At 28.2% G+C, this 15,516-nt stretch overlaps 2 protein-coding genes across 6 annotated transcripts in view; both read right to left on the reverse strand.

The window, feature by feature from the left end:
* The window catches only part of LOC412896 (octopamine receptor beta-2R), a 178,039-nt gene extending 174,256 nt beyond the window's left edge, over positions 1 to 3,783 (reverse strand). For both annotated transcript variants that reach the window (XM_016913140.2, XM_006558068.3), the window contains exon 1: positions 3,015 to 3,783. The gene's annotated coding sequence lies outside the window, so the exon portion shown is untranslated. The remainder of the gene's footprint in view (positions 1 to 3,014) is intronic.
* Positions 3,784 to 11,473: 7,690 nt separating this feature from the next.
* On the reverse strand, positions 11,474 to 15,176 carry LOC412259 (BTB/POZ domain-containing protein KCTD9). Of its 4 annotated transcripts, none has more exons than XM_026441668.1 (8): positions 15,019 to 15,156; positions 13,351 to 13,479; positions 13,141 to 13,262; positions 12,865 to 13,041; positions 12,569 to 12,729; positions 12,160 to 12,386; positions 11,711 to 12,040; positions 11,474 to 11,631 (listed from the first exon to the last, which is right to left on the reverse strand). In XM_026441668.1, the coding sequence occupies exons 3-8, from the start codon at positions 13,254 to 13,256 to the stop codon at positions 11,515 to 11,517; spliced, it is 1,128 nt and encodes a 375-aa protein (XP_026297453.1). In that variant the 5' UTR covers positions 13,257 to 13,262; positions 13,351 to 13,479; positions 15,019 to 15,156; the 3' UTR covers positions 11,474 to 11,514. The 4 variants fall into 4 exon arrangements, with proteins under 4 accessions (XP_026297453.1, XP_016768584.2, XP_026297452.1 ...); XM_016913095.2 differs by having other exon boundaries at positions 13,351 to 13,373; positions 15,019 to 15,154; XM_026441667.1 differs by lacking the exon at positions 13,351 to 13,479 and having other exon boundaries at positions 12,160 to 12,374; positions 15,019 to 15,176.
* Between the last annotated feature and the right edge of the window lie 340 nt (positions 15,177 to 15,516).

The raw sequence follows: 15,516 nt of genomic DNA on the forward strand, positions 1-15,516 counted from the left end.
GATTCGATTTTCTTTACAAATAAAATACATCTTCATATTATTATATTTTTTAACTTTAAAACTGAAACAAGAGACGCCAGTTTAATTATTGATTTTACTACTAGCATATGAAAGAAGAAATAAAATATCTTTTTCATAAATATAATTAAATTATTTTTCTAAGTAAAAATAATAGATTGTTAAAACTTGATTAAACTCAAATGGATATAAAACATCCTAATACATCATTATAAAATATATTTAGAATAATAATATATTCATTACAAATCCATTAAACTGAATAATCCCATCTCCAACTCTAAAAATTAATTAATAATTCAAATCGAAATTCATTCTACAATTCATCACCTCCGAAAAAAATCATCTCCAGATAAAGAAGAAACAAAAAATGAAATGTAAAATTTAACAATTCGAAGGAATTTCGATTTCATTGTCAAACCAATCCTCTAAAAAAACTATTCGACAAACGATATTCAAACGACGAGAAATTAGATTGAAAATTTGTTACTCGAGCAATTTATCAATTCGTCACGCCTCGAAAATTCCCCTGTTGAATGAAGTTTCTTCTGTTTAGTCATCGTTCCATTCCAACTTATCGCAACGAACGACACAACCAATCTACTTACGAGACCTTTGAAAATACTTGCGAACAATACCGCAGATCGAAATTATACAAGGCTAGTAAAGTGAAGCAGTTTCTAGACGTTGTACAAATGCGGAGGGAAGAAGCAATAAAGTCAGCTTCGATATTATCGAGAGATTGCTTTAATAGCATTTAATTGAAATCCGCTTTTATTCCAGGGCGGAAACAATTTCTGCATAAAATGGGCGTATTATTAATCGGCGCATATATATAAGTTAATTTTAAGCTGAAATTTTAATTATATATTCTGATTCTATGATAATCCATTTGTTGTGTACTTTTTTAAATTTTGAAGTTGAGGAAGTTCTTCGTTTCAAGAATATCAAGAATTGAAACTTTGATTTTCGTGATTTAGAAAGTGAATGTATTTTTTTTTCAATCTTTCTCGAAAGAAGTTTAAAAGTTTAGAAGGATAAATGCAAAAAATAAATATAAATTGGTTGTTTAAAGAGGAAGAGGATTCAGTTGGTAATCATAATGAAAAAGTATAAAATTATCTGACAAATATATATCGAAACTTTGAATAAGAAGTAAAAAGTGTATCAAATAAAAGCATTAAAAATCGTATATCAAACTTTTAATATATATTATTTTATTATTCAGCAAGCATTGGTTAAATTTATTTATTACAATCGAAACTTTTTGAATAATAAAATGGTATATATTGATATTATTCGTGAAACTTTGCTCGTAATAAATAAATTTTACAACTGACTTATTTATTACAACCAAAGCCTGGTGAATAATAAAACAAAATCTAAGATCGAATTTTTGATCGCAATCAAAACGATCATTTGATCAACAAATCTTCTTTATTCTACCCATTAATTTTTCTAAAATCTGATTATAAACTGTATTATTATTTAATAAAAAAAAGAACAAACATTCTTCGTTTCCTTTCGTTTCAAAAACTCAACAGGAAGAGGAAACGAAACAATCAAAAGGATAGATATCCGTCCAAGATATCCAAAAATAAAAAAATAACCTATAATATCGAACGAAACCTCTTTCCCCTTCCCATTACATCAACCCTCATTCTTTCCAGATCGACGAAAAAAAAGAACGACCCAGGCAGAAATTTCGATTTTCCAAGGGGAAGATTTTCAATTAAATCGGGAACGATAAATTCGCTGCGGCGTGACGTTTCCCCTCCAATCCTCCTCCACCCCTTCCTCTCCCCCTTGGGATTGGAAGATCCAAGGAAAATCGGCTCTTGGACGATAATGCCGTGATGCGATGCAACTGCCAATGCCACCTGTCCCCCGTTTGATTTTGATACGCTTTGCAGGTGCGGCCGCTGCGATCCACCAATCAATGAGAAAATAATTACACGGAGTGGTAAGCACGGGGAGGACAGCGACCAGCTTTTAAGTAGAGTGGGGGAGGGAGGGTGAAAAGCGGCTCAAAGCGGACCGCGTCTCCTATTTCCGGATCCTTGTAACAGAAGTTGTGGATTTTCCAAGACAGCGGCCGGCTTTTAATCGGCCTTGCTGCAATCTTTGCGACGGTAATTGAGATCCCGAGGTGAACGAAATGAACCGTCTCGAAAAGGATGGATGGGGAGGGGAGGGGATGATGAAACTTGGAATCATTTATAATTTCGTGGATGGGAAGTGAGTCGGGTAATTGAAAAATTTATAGAGAGGGATGAGTATTTTTTTCTTTTGCTTTTCTTTCCAATTTTCTTTGAGGAAAGAGGGAGGGAAGAAGAAGAATTGGAAGATATTGATCGATATTCTTTTTTATTTAATCGTGGATATTTAGATTAAATTGTATGTTTGTAAGTAATTCGATCTCTAAAATTAACGTATTTATTTTGTTTCAGGTGCTGGGGATAAATAAAAAAAGAATTTTTAAATAAATTTAATTCCCGGTGAAAAGCACGCGAACATAATTTTATTCGAAACTTCTCACTTCTATGGAATGGAAAATTTGAAAAAGAAAATTTTCAAAGTTTTGATCCATTTCAAAATTACACGTATATAATTACTCTGATGTTTCATTCTTCGATAATCTTTCATTCTATTTCATCTATTTTTTTTTTTACTACTACAAAGAAAAAGAGAAAGCAAAACTACGAATACATTGTAAAAATACACGCTACAGTTTCCACAAAAGTGATCTTCAACGCAAGAAATTTCGTGAAAATTCTTTCCCTAAATCTAAAATTAAATTCTCATTCGCAAATTATATCATTAATAATCGAAAATCATCTTCAAGCATGATGTATTTGCAAAGAAACGACAACTCGAGTAACTTCGGTTCCATAATTTACATCTAAACGATTTCTCGACAGGTCAATGAAATACCACGTGGTGGGTGGATCCATTTATTTTTAGCGCGAAACAAAGCGTAACGGGGAAAGACTTACCTGAATCGGCGATAACGTTGTCACGAGAAAGAGAGAGAGAGAGAATCGAAGAGACGTTTTTCTCGGTTATCTGAGATCGACACGCGAATTCCAGTCCCCGTTCCACTCCTGTGCAAAATGCTTGAAAACGTTATCGAGGCGTGGAATCAATGCAACAGCACAGCTTTTTATCACTGTTTCGCCGAACGATCCCTCTGTGACGCGAGATTTTAATCATTCGAATCGTTTCCAATTTGGAAAAAAAGGTCCCCGATTGTGCTTCGTGAGAAAGAAAGAAGAACTAACTTTAAAAAAAAAAATAGAAAAATCATCTTATCTTACGCGTCAAAAGCAAAGCGATATCTTTTCACACACAGTTTCGATTTTTATCCTAGTTTTTCAATCCCTCTTTCAATATTCAACACTCACATTTCACTTTCGTTAATTTAAAACAAGTCTCGAATATGGATCCACTTTTATCACATTTTCTTCCCAATCTTTCCTTTCTTCGTAAAAATTTCTCTGAGAGAAATACCTCGTCGAATTACCTTCTTCTCCAAGGGATGTAATCGAGTCACAATTGGTTCAACTTCGAACGTTTCTCCTCTCCAATTTTCCGTTTTTATCCCGTTTCACTGGGATTCGAGGTGAGAAGATTTGGCCGCGCGCAACTCGAAGGGGGAGTCGAAAGGGGGGAATCGCGCGGGAAAATCAGCCGAAGATCCGCGGAGATGCGCAGACGAGAGAGAGAGAGAGGCACGGCCTCTGCCGAAAGGCTGCGTGGCAGCGTGGCTGCTGTCCGCGGAGACACTACGGGCCGAAGTCGCTTTCAACCCCCGGCTTTCCGATTCCCAACCCCCCAACGGTGTCGCTGCTGATAGCGAAATGCAGCCTCCCTTATTTTGCCTCCTTTTTTCCCCTCTCCTTCCTCCAACATTGGATAGCTTTTATTCGAAATAAAAGGGAATGGAAAACTTGAAGCTCGATGATGAATTTTAATCAAATCTTGCAAAATAAAAATTCTTTTTATTCGTGTGTTTTATTGCTTTTCGAATATGACAACAAGGGATAAAAGATCTTTTTATAATTTTATTATTTACAAACATTTATAAAAATCAATATCGATTTAACAAAATATATATATATTCGTATCTTTGTATTAGATTAAATTTCTAAGAAGAAATTTTGTTTTAACTTATTCTTCAAAAAATTCCAATTTCCAAAACAACTTTTCCATCCTTCAAAAAGAGCAGATCATTCTTATTCAGTAAACTCGATCATCTTTCTTTCTCTTCTCCATCGAGTTAAATTTTCTTTCCTTTCCATTTCCTATCCCCAGCTATCTATCGAAAACGCTTTTGTACTCGTTTACTTGTCCCCAGATTAATTAACGTGAAACGGGAAATAGTGCATCGCGAATTTATCATGCCACGGTTATCTGTACGAAACCGTATGTATCGTTGGAAACGGAGCAGATTTCGCGTTACGATCGATATGGATGGTGGAATTACGATGCTCCAAATATATTGATCCTCGAACGTGCTGGTATGAGTTTGTATTATACGTGGAGAAAAGATTATACAGCAACCAAAACTGGTAAACGAAAAGTGTAATAATATAATGGATAATGAGAAAAATTGGAAAGGGATTGGCGAAATGAAAAGAATGGAAAGAGACGTGTACAAGGTGTCTTAAGATTTTTAAGATAGATTCATCAGGATTACCATTTGTTGGAAAGTTGGTAAGTGTTTGGATGAAGGAATAGGGAAGGCTATATACTCGTTAAAAGGGAGAAAAAGTTATAAGGAATAGAGATGGTTTGGTAGTGATGGGTATGAAATACTATTGAACATCGAATCGTGAAAATTTGAACTTTGAATTCTCACATGTTTGTTTCTTTGAATTAACGATTGGAAAGGTGATATTTGTTTAGTTTCAAGCTAAATTGTTACGCAACAAAGTATCATTCGTTTATTTTTCAACAATTTCCATCATCTGACTTAAACATTTCTATATTAAATTATAGAAACTTAAATCAATTCCAATCACAACATCAACAGATGTAATTCATTCATGAACAGTTCCATCTTTAGATATTAAAATAAATGCAGTATCAGGATGAATTAATCAACTAAACTTAATTAGAAAATGTTCTGGAATCTTTTTCAGTCAATGTTCAGAAATTTGTATTTGTAATATCACAGATTTATATCAATTATAGTTGAATCAATTTTGTTCAAATATTTTCTAAATTGAGTTAACTAATATAACATTAGTTTGTCAAACTAGAATAAATTTTTATAAATTACTTTTCAAAATCAACACGTCTGAAATTATAAGAGTTGATCTTTTAAATCAAATACAACGACAAATTGTTTAATTTAAAATTCTAAGAAATCCTTTCCCTATCGATCCTCGAGATCCTCCAAGAATAAAAGAAGATCATGCACGCGGGACGGAATTTAAAGCATCTGAAATTTTTTCGAAACTTGTTTCGAGGTCGGGATGAAACACGGATGGGATAGAACTTGTTAGCTAATGAGAGAATTTTAAATCTGCAGCCTGAATAATTAGATGGAAGCGCGCGCTCGTGCATTTGCAAAAATAGAAGATTTTCCATTTTTCGTGAAACGATCGCGATCGTTTGAAAAATCTCGAACGGTCACGCGATAATTTTCACGGCCCATGAATCCTGTTGCAGTCTGTTTAACCACCCCTTCCTCCCTTTCCTTTTACTCGTTAACGCGAGAATGCAGCAGATGATTACATTTTAGCCGTTTCATCTCGTAATTTACACCGTTCCTCGGAAAATTCGATTCCACGAGACGTGAAGGGTTCCATCTCGGTGACCTATCGTGACCAGGATGCTTCGTTGTCGACCAATTATCATTTAAATAATGTCTGAATAATTAGAAATAATGTAAAAATCTGTGATTTACAATGCTTGCGATGTAATATTATTTAAATGATAATTTTTGGAATAATGTGGAAACAGTTCTCGTTAAAATAGGAAGAAACAATTGTGCTAGTATAATTATTAAACTTTTTCATGAAAATTTGTCTTGTTTCTTCGTTCAGTGTGAAATAAAACAAAAGATTTTAATTCTTTTCCCTTTAAATTCGTATGTGGATAATTTAGATCGAAATTGTAAAAAAAAAAGAAAAAAGGAAAAAATTGCCAAGAGAGAGTACCGCGAAATATTAAAGCGAAATTATCGACAATCAATCCCGCAACTATGCCATGCCCATAATACAAACCGCACTGTTAATAGGCTGTGATGAACCAGGTTATACCAAGTGACGCGATTTGATGGATCGTGTCGTCATATTCGATTTATGAAACCGAAGAACAGATATGATAAACAAGAAAGATTCTCACATATTTGGGAAGATAAAAACTTGTAAATCGAAATTCGTTCGTTTTCCAATACAACAGTTGCTAAAAATTCTTTTCTATTACATAAATTTCAATCCACATTTGTTTCTAAGAAGTTTCAAAAATTATTCCATGAATATATTTGATAAACCTTTTTTTAGGATTTTTAAATAATTATAACAGAATTAGACGAGAGATGGAATTTGTGCATTTTCAATGTACATGAATTTAAAACGGATACAAATGCAATTATTATATATTCGAGAAAAATATTTGCTATACAAATGCCTTGGCAAAAGCAAAATTTATCCACCACGGTTTGGGAAATATAAATAATCCGTTGATATATCGTGATATTAAAGCACGTGTATTCGAGTAACATTTTTTTTATTTATTTTAATCCAGTTTTTAATCTGCTAAATTCGTGCTCTAACATCGATATACGCTTTACACAATTTCATAATTCGCAAAATAAATCATGAGAATGAGAGAAACGTAGAAATATGACAATAGATTTTATCAAAATCGTATTGAAAAGAAATAAGAAGGGAATAATTCAAAGATTTCGCGAGCGAGAAGGGAGGAAGGAAAGAGAAGAAGAGAAGGAAAAGCAGCGTGCCTAAGAAAGTAGGATTTTTCGAGGCTAGATCGTTCAAGGAGATTGGCGGCGTCTGACAAAGCCGGTACGTGACTACTTTTGCCCAAGAAACTTTCCCTTGCATCTTTGCCCACCCGACACGACATCGCGTGTACCTCTTTCCACTTCTTCTTTTTTTTTTTTTTTTTTTTTTTTTTCTCTCCTTCCAACTCCGCCTCCTCGCACTCTTGTTTCGCACACAGCTCAAGATAAGAACGGTACCAAGGTCCTGCTCTAAATAGGCGAACGGTACCTGACCTTTCGACCTCGACCCTCGCCGCCATCGATGCGACGAATCGAATCTCCAGGACGTTCCTCGATGCGATCTTTAACCACGTTCTTTATCACGTAACACATAAGTCGGTTTTTTTTTTTGGTAAACGAAAATAAATTTTCTCCCATTCCTAACGAGACTTTGTGTTAATTATATTAAATGTATATTGGTGAAAATTATATGATTAACTTGGCTCGAAACAATTTTTTATTTTTATTTTAGTTTCCTTTTTGTAGAAGGAACGGATAAATAATTACGAAAAGGAATTTATTTGTGGAAGAAAGGATCTTTTTTTTAATATTTATAATCGATAAAGTTTGGCTAGGAAAAAACGAAATATCCTATAATTAAGTAAAATTATAGGCTTATGAAACAATATATTTTTCACGTCGTTTAAAACAGTGTGAAGAAATATTTAAATTTGAGAAGGAAGAATCTCGTTGAACGATATGAAAATACGTAAAAATAAAATATGCACGTAAAAACAATTTCGTGTATAATGATTCTCCTTCACAAGAATATTGAGAAAATAGATTTTCGCGATAAAGGGATTATTCTTCGAGAATCTACTTCAAATTTTATTCTTTGCTATGAGACTATGTATAAAAGTTAATTCTTTGAACGGAATGAAAATAAGCATCGTGGTGATAATTTATAAATGTTGTTTGTTCCATTAAAAAGATACACAAGATACACATATATGAGAAATAAATACAAGTAAATATTTACGAATCAGAGTACGAGAATGATGAAATATTTAAGAAAAAAAGAGAAATATATAACACTGTGACATTTTTCCCCAATCGCACACTTTAAATTGGCCTACTTTATTTTCCATTCGTGCATTAAATTTCCACTACACCACGAATATATAAAACGCCTTGAAAAATGTCCCGCTCTTTCTTTTCTTCCCCTCTTCCCTTCTTCCCCACGGCGAACGTTATAAATACGATTTCTTTTTTTCCTTTTCTTCTTTTTTCTCTTTTCTTTTTTTCGGCCCGATCCGAATCTAAACTGGCGAAGGTGGCGCGAGAAACGAGGAAAAAATAAAAAAAAACGCGTGCCAACAGCAAGAGTATCAGAGTTAACGTTCAACTTTAAAACACTTGGCGGCGAGTATCACTCGAAGGATCTTATTAGCAGAAGGTCGTGCTAAAGTGCCACTATTTAAGTGAACCTATGCAATTTCGTGCGCCGGGATATAGAGCCTCGAATTTAAGGTTACGTTGCAACTGCGGCTCTCAACAACTTTCCATCCCTTTCCATCCGCGACCCCTTACCTGGCGAATTTTCACATTGTTCAGCGTAACGATGAAGTCGTAAAGCTGTCCAGTTTTTCCCCCAAGAATTGTGGCCAAGGTTTGGTCCAACTGCGTGGAAAAAGATAATATTGAATTATTATAATGAATCAAGAAGAAGAAGAAGAGATTGAGATGATAGTAATAAGACTTTTTATGTATATGCATGGTGCAATAATAGAACCAATTAGACCAATTAGAAATTAGTGATGGTAGATAGATTAGAATGGAAGTGAAAAAGAATTATTTATTTAGATGTGTGACTTTTGTAAGTATTTTGTAGATAAAAATAATTTCTTTTTCTTTTTATTTGCAAATCTAAATATGGACATGAAATTTTTATGATAAAATGATAAAATTTAAAACTATTTGCATGTAACAATAAATTAGGTATGATGAAGAAAGATTTTAACCATCTTAAGTAGACTAAATAAAAAAAGAGTTCACAAGAAAAGTGTTGGGTTGAAGTTGCGATCGAATCTTGTACAACAATATAAATGTAAGAATATCAAAATTTATTATTAAGGATTATTGTATTATATTATCCTGAGATGTTATGATGGTAATCATTAAATTGACTAAATTAAAGAAGATTTTATAAGATTAATAAAACGAGTTAAAAATATTTCGAAAGTTTTATCAATTTGAAATGAAAATGAAAATCAAATATATAATCGCTTTGAAAAATATTTTCTTGTAACGGAAAATAATTTTCCTTGCTTCGTATCCCGAAAACTTCTGTTTCAGAATAGTCGAGATAGAGATCGACTTGCTCGATGGTATAATTAAACTAAGTACAGCTTCAATTACTAAGTAAAAAAGTTAGTGACCTCGTTTTCCGAGGCAATTCAACATCAAAGAAGTCTCAAATTCAACACTTACACGAATCACTTATCATAAGATAAAAGAGAATGTAAGTAAAGAAAAGTGTACTAAGATTTTATCAGGAATCTGATGTCTGAAACTGGAAACTTATCGTGTTATCTTGATTCATCGTCAGAATTATTTAAAAATTTGATAAAATAAAACTGTTTATATATTTTTTTCTTAACGAACAATCCAAATAAATTATTATCAAATTTTTATCAGAAGATCTAATCTCATTAATGAACTAACAACATTAAATCCAAATAATACAAATTTTCTTTCTTAATCATAGTCATGATCATAATCAAATCATCAACAAAGTTACCTTTACTTTCTTTTATATCAAATCAATCAAATTTTATTATCTCTCTTATATATAGAATATGGAATTACACGATAAATTGTCCAATGGTATTCTTATTTATGATATTAAATTTTTGGCTGTACATTTTCCTTCAATATTTAATCCTCGAATCGAAGACAATATCAAATGTCGACGAAAAATACAAAACAAGTAATTTTCAATAAACGTTATTCCTATCAGAATAGAAGTGGTTCTCGAGTGCGTCTGTGATGAACTTCGTTAAAGTGACTTGGTTGCTCTCTGGGAAGCAGATAACTTTGAAGCAACGTCGCGGATGTTTCTGGACTTCGAATAAATGAGATTAGGACGAATCTCCGCGAACAAGTTGCAATACTAGTTCTCCATCGACATATTCCATGTAACTGCAAACAATCGTGGCAGGGACAAATTAAATTTTGACCGAAACATTCTGTCAAAATTTCTTGTACTTGGCTTTTCCCTCACATTGATTATTATTTGATGTATAATTAGAGTGACGATTCTCCAAGGAATTTCAAGGTAATTTATGGATATAAAAACTTCGACGACGAACACATTCATCGGAAAATTTATTATATAGTTTGGAAACTGTATTTTACTTTGACACGATTATCAAGAATATGAATATCACAACGGAATGGAAATAGCTTTGAAAAAAATATTCAAATAAGAATTAGTTAATTTAAGAAATGGAATAAGGGAGAGTCGATATGAAGATAATCTTTTAAAATAAAGTATGTAAGATAATGAAAATAATATAATATTAATTAAATATTATTATATACTTAAAATATATCTATTCTTGTAATATTTCGATAATTTATAGAATAAGAATTTTTAATAAGAAATTATTCAGAAAATAAGGAATAAAAATCTTTTAAAATTTCGAATTCTTAAAAAAAAAATTCGTTCAATTATTTACTATACTAACATAAATACTAACATAAATAATAAAATAATATTAGTATATTTACTATATATTAATATAAAAATATAAAAAAAAATAAAAATATTATATTAGATTAAAAAACTACATATTAATTAAGTATTGATAAGTTTATTCTTGTTACATTGAAACTATATTATTTATATAAAAATTTATATAAAAAATAAAAATAAAATTTTATTGAATGTACATATTAACGCCGCAATCAATAAAAAAAATATAATTCTGTGTTATGAAAAAAAATATTTTGTTTTTATACATTTTTTAAAAATTACAATATAATACAATTTTTTTTTTTGACAAAAAACATTACAGAAAATATTTATAATATACTGAAAAATAGAAAATAAAAAATTATATAATTCTATATATTTCAATTCACGTAATTTTTTTCAGTTATAAATACTTCTTTTTAAAAGTTTATTTATGTTATATTTGATAAAGTTTCTAATCATCATATCTGTCAAAATTTTCATTTTCTTTAAACAAATTTATGTGGTTATCTTATCTTATATTCTATAATTTTTAATTCTATGGAATGAAATATTTTGATAAATATTTCATAAATAATTTTATAAATATTTAATTAAACCGCTGATTGCAGCGCTAGATTGTAATTTATAATATAGTAATAATTTAACGTAACTTTAACAAGTACGCACACACAAGCACAGAAAATTAGGCGCATATTTTGCATTAACACCAAATGCAATCTATAAAAATAATCACTATGATCTTATATATTAAATAAATATTTATATTGTAGAATCTAAAATAAATTTATCGTATCGTTTGAGACATATGTAATGGTGTTAACATTCGATTAAATTCGGCATTTTTAAAATTTGCGCCACGCAAATTTGCATCATGTAAATCGGATCCTGATAAATCACAGCACTGAAATATATATTAATGTGTATTTTCAAAATAAGCTTAAATATATATTTCAAGAAAAATAATTATTAAGGAATAGTACCTCTAAATCTGCACCGGCTAATACTGCTGACCTAAGATCACAGTTTCTTAAAATAGCATTTTTTAATGTTGCTACTCTAAGATTTACAGCAGACATAATACTGCCTTCAAGATTGGCACCTTTAAGATTCACACCTTCCATATTAGCAGGTACGCCCGAAGGATCTTCAAAATTACATGAACGAAGATTGGCAGCAGCTAGATTTGCACATAGCATTCTTACACAACTTAACACAGCACCTTGTAAATTTGCATGAGATAAATCGGCTCGTTCAAAGCAACAACCCGATAAATTTGAACCTGCCAAACTACAGCCACGCATAATTGCATACTAAAATATTATTTTAAATTTATTATTTTGTAATTATATTTATTAATTATTTATATGAACTTCATTAAATTCTTTCTTACAACTAATATTTATTTTAATATCAATATAATTCTAATCACCTTGAAATTTATATTTCTGAGATCTAATTGTGATAAGTCAGCACCAACAAAATTACCACCTTGAAACCTAAGTTCTGATGTTGTAGGTGTTGACATAATTGCTTTAAGTACATCTTTACGAGTTAATGATACTAAACCACTTCTTTGGAGCTCTTCTTCATCTGCCATTTCAGTCAATATATTAATAGCACCTTCTATTCCATAAAAGCGTGCTTCTGCCAAAACACCTAATATATTAATTTTTATTTAATTAATTTATTATATTTAATAGAATGAAAAATAAAAGAAAGAAATAAAAAGAAATTAATAATTAAAGACAATTTGTATTTGATAAACAATCAATTTAAATCAAAAATTTCATATAACTATAATATAATAAAATAAATTACAAAATTTGTAGTAAGCATACCTGCTGCATTCACATTGGTATCAAGTATTATTTGTCCATGTCTTAAATAATTCAACAATGGTTCAAAATATGTAGGACTTCTATCAATTAGAAATGCACCATTTTTATCTTGTCGGCTAGGTAAGATCCTTTGTTCAGTGCCTGTAGTGTCTGTAAACATTCTGTGTTTTCATATTATAAGTATGTGCAAAAGTAAGTTTTAACTAAAAATTAACAAAAATATATCAGTATGTCTTTCCACTTTCTTAACTATGATTAAATCATAAATAATAAATCAATTGAATATATTTGTTTACCTGGCCAACATACTCATTGGTTCCTTTTTTGTTAAAGTATCTCTGGTTGTTGTAAAATATTTTCCACCAACATTCAGTGTAATCCATTCTGAATATGTATTTAATTGACTTGGAATACAAAGCTTATCCTTTGAAATAAAATCTTCTCCACATGAAACGTATAAAACATCATCATCCCTGTAATGAAATTGAAATAATTTATTTCAATAATTTATACGTATTAAAAAAATATGAATTGATCATGATTAATATATAATTAATATATAATTATTTTACCTGACTAGATTAATATCATCAATTTCTCCACCTTGAACATTAAATATTCTTTTGGCAACAATGTTAAATTTTGTGCTAGCTGCTGTTAATAATTCATCTAGTGAATTGGTTACCATAAATACCTAAAACAAATAAATATCAAATTATATATATAATACTTTTTGTTTTTATATATATAAAATATTTATTATAATTTCTTAAAATAATCACCTGAATAAATTTTGATTGGAAAACTTAGTTGTTACATACAACAAAACATGTAAAAAAATAAGAAAATATCTAAATTATATAAATTTTAGATTTTTGAATTATATTCCTTTGTAAAACTTAATAAACCTTCTGTGAATACAAATTTTACATTTATAATTTAACAATATTATAAAATAATAATTTTAATTATTAGTAATTTTTTACTAATAATTATTAATAATAGTTATACTACTTAAAAAAATTTTAATTGATTATATAAAAAATTATTAATAATTTAATAATAAATTTTAATATGATAATTTAAAAATAAGTAATTTATTATAAATGTTGTATTATAAATTTTTTATCTCAAATAAAATATAATAAATTTTTTTAAATATTCAATATTTATTAAATAGGATTTATATATTGTAAAAAATTGTTATTCATTCATTATTAAAATTTTTATTTAAATATTAATTTGTAATATATAAATATCATAAAACATATTTTACTTAATTATATATTATAGTAATTTATTTATTAATTATAATATATATATATATATTAAATATAACTTTTTTTATATAAAAAATATAAACAAAAACAAAACAGATATAAAACAGATATATTTCATATAATATAAATATCAACAAATATAAAAAATAAATATTATATATTGTTTTCAAAAAAACTGATTTGAAATATTTAGATGATATATATACATTTAATTATGTTTTAACTTAATAAATATTGTTATATGTATTAATTAATATGTAGTATGTAAAAGTAAATTATTATATATAAATTATTTATATTTATATTTATATTTATATTTATATTTATATTTATATTTATATTTATATTTATATTTATATTTATATAATATTTATAAATGTTATTATAAATATTTTGCTATATATTTATATATTTTTTCTATATATTCCATTAGATACTGTTCTTTATATTAAATTTGTTTTATTCCAAAAAGCAAAATATATTGTAGATGTGTAGATATATCCATTTTATTTATTTGAAGTATAATTAAATGTATAATATATAATTAAATATAGTTTATATTAAGTAAATATTTATATTTTATATATAAATATATATTTATAATAAATAATATTTACATATATATATATTTATAAAAATTAATTTTTTTAAAACAAATGTATGAAATTATATAAAAAAATTTTATTTTAATTTTTTTTATTTAATTTTCCATGTAATATCAACCTCCTATTCATTATAGTATTAGTTACATTATATATTCTAAGTATATAAAATATTAATTTACACATTTAAATATAAATATATTGCCAAAAATAAAATATTTTACTTAAATATTAAAAGAATCTGCAAAAATATTAAATATAAAAATATTCTATATAATTATCTACATGTCTTTAAATAAAAAAAATAATCGGAAAATATTACATATTTTTTTAAATATTATTTATATCAAAAATGCATATATAGTTTAAACAAATTTTTTTTATAAGTTTATATATCATATATATATAAACATTATATATATTATATTATATGTACATTTATATAATATAATATAGTTGTGATATAAAATAAAAATTGAAAAAAATATAATGTTTAGGAATTCAATAAAAATGAAAAAATAAAACATGAAGCAAAATTTATTATACATATGAATAAAATCGCAGCCACCTTGCCATTTGAAATATTGGTGCCATTGACAAAAAGCGTTATTCTCTTCATAATTAGAAAGTTATAAACCTCTATACGTAATAAAAAAAAAAGTAGTATCAATTAGCAATAACCAGACAAAATAGAATCACAAACAAGTTGCATTTGACATAGAATAACTTTATATAAGATCAGAAATATAAATTTTTTAGATGTGTTTATTATCATGCACTGAACTGTACTTTTTATTGAGAAACGCCTTAAATCTAAAATTTTTATTCACTAATATATGTTTTATAAATAATACATGTGTATAAAAAATTATAAATTAGATAAAAATATTACATATTATAATAGAAAATTTAAAATATTTTATTCTTTTTTTTTTTCTAATTAACTATTGAGATAAAATTCTAAAGATGCACCTTTTATTTTTGCATATTTATAAAATATATTACTGACTTCGACATCTATATTATATCAAAATATTTGTGATGTAAGTAAAGTTATAAGGATTGG

This window comes from Apis mellifera, linkage group LG7, assembly GCF_003254395.2.
Source record: "Apis mellifera strain DH4 linkage group LG7, Amel_HAv3.1, whole genome shotgun sequence".
Classification (NCBI taxonomy): Eukaryota; Metazoa; Arthropoda; class Insecta; order Hymenoptera; family Apidae; genus Apis; species Apis mellifera.

Excerpts from the sequence above, each read along its gene's own strand:
- LOC412259 (XM_395721.7), bottom strand. The coding sequence starts at position 15,069 with ATGAAGAGAATAACGCTTTTTGTCAATGGCACCAATATTTCAAATGGC. Across the intron at positions 12,387-12,568 it reads TACCAATGTGAATGCAGCAG|GTGTTTTGGCAGAAGCACGC; the intron begins GTATGCTTACTA and ends TTAATATATTAG. Across the intron at positions 12,041-12,159 it reads TCAGAAATATAAATTTCAAG|TATGCAATTATGCGTGGCTG; the intron begins GTGATTAGAATT and ends ATAATATTTTAG.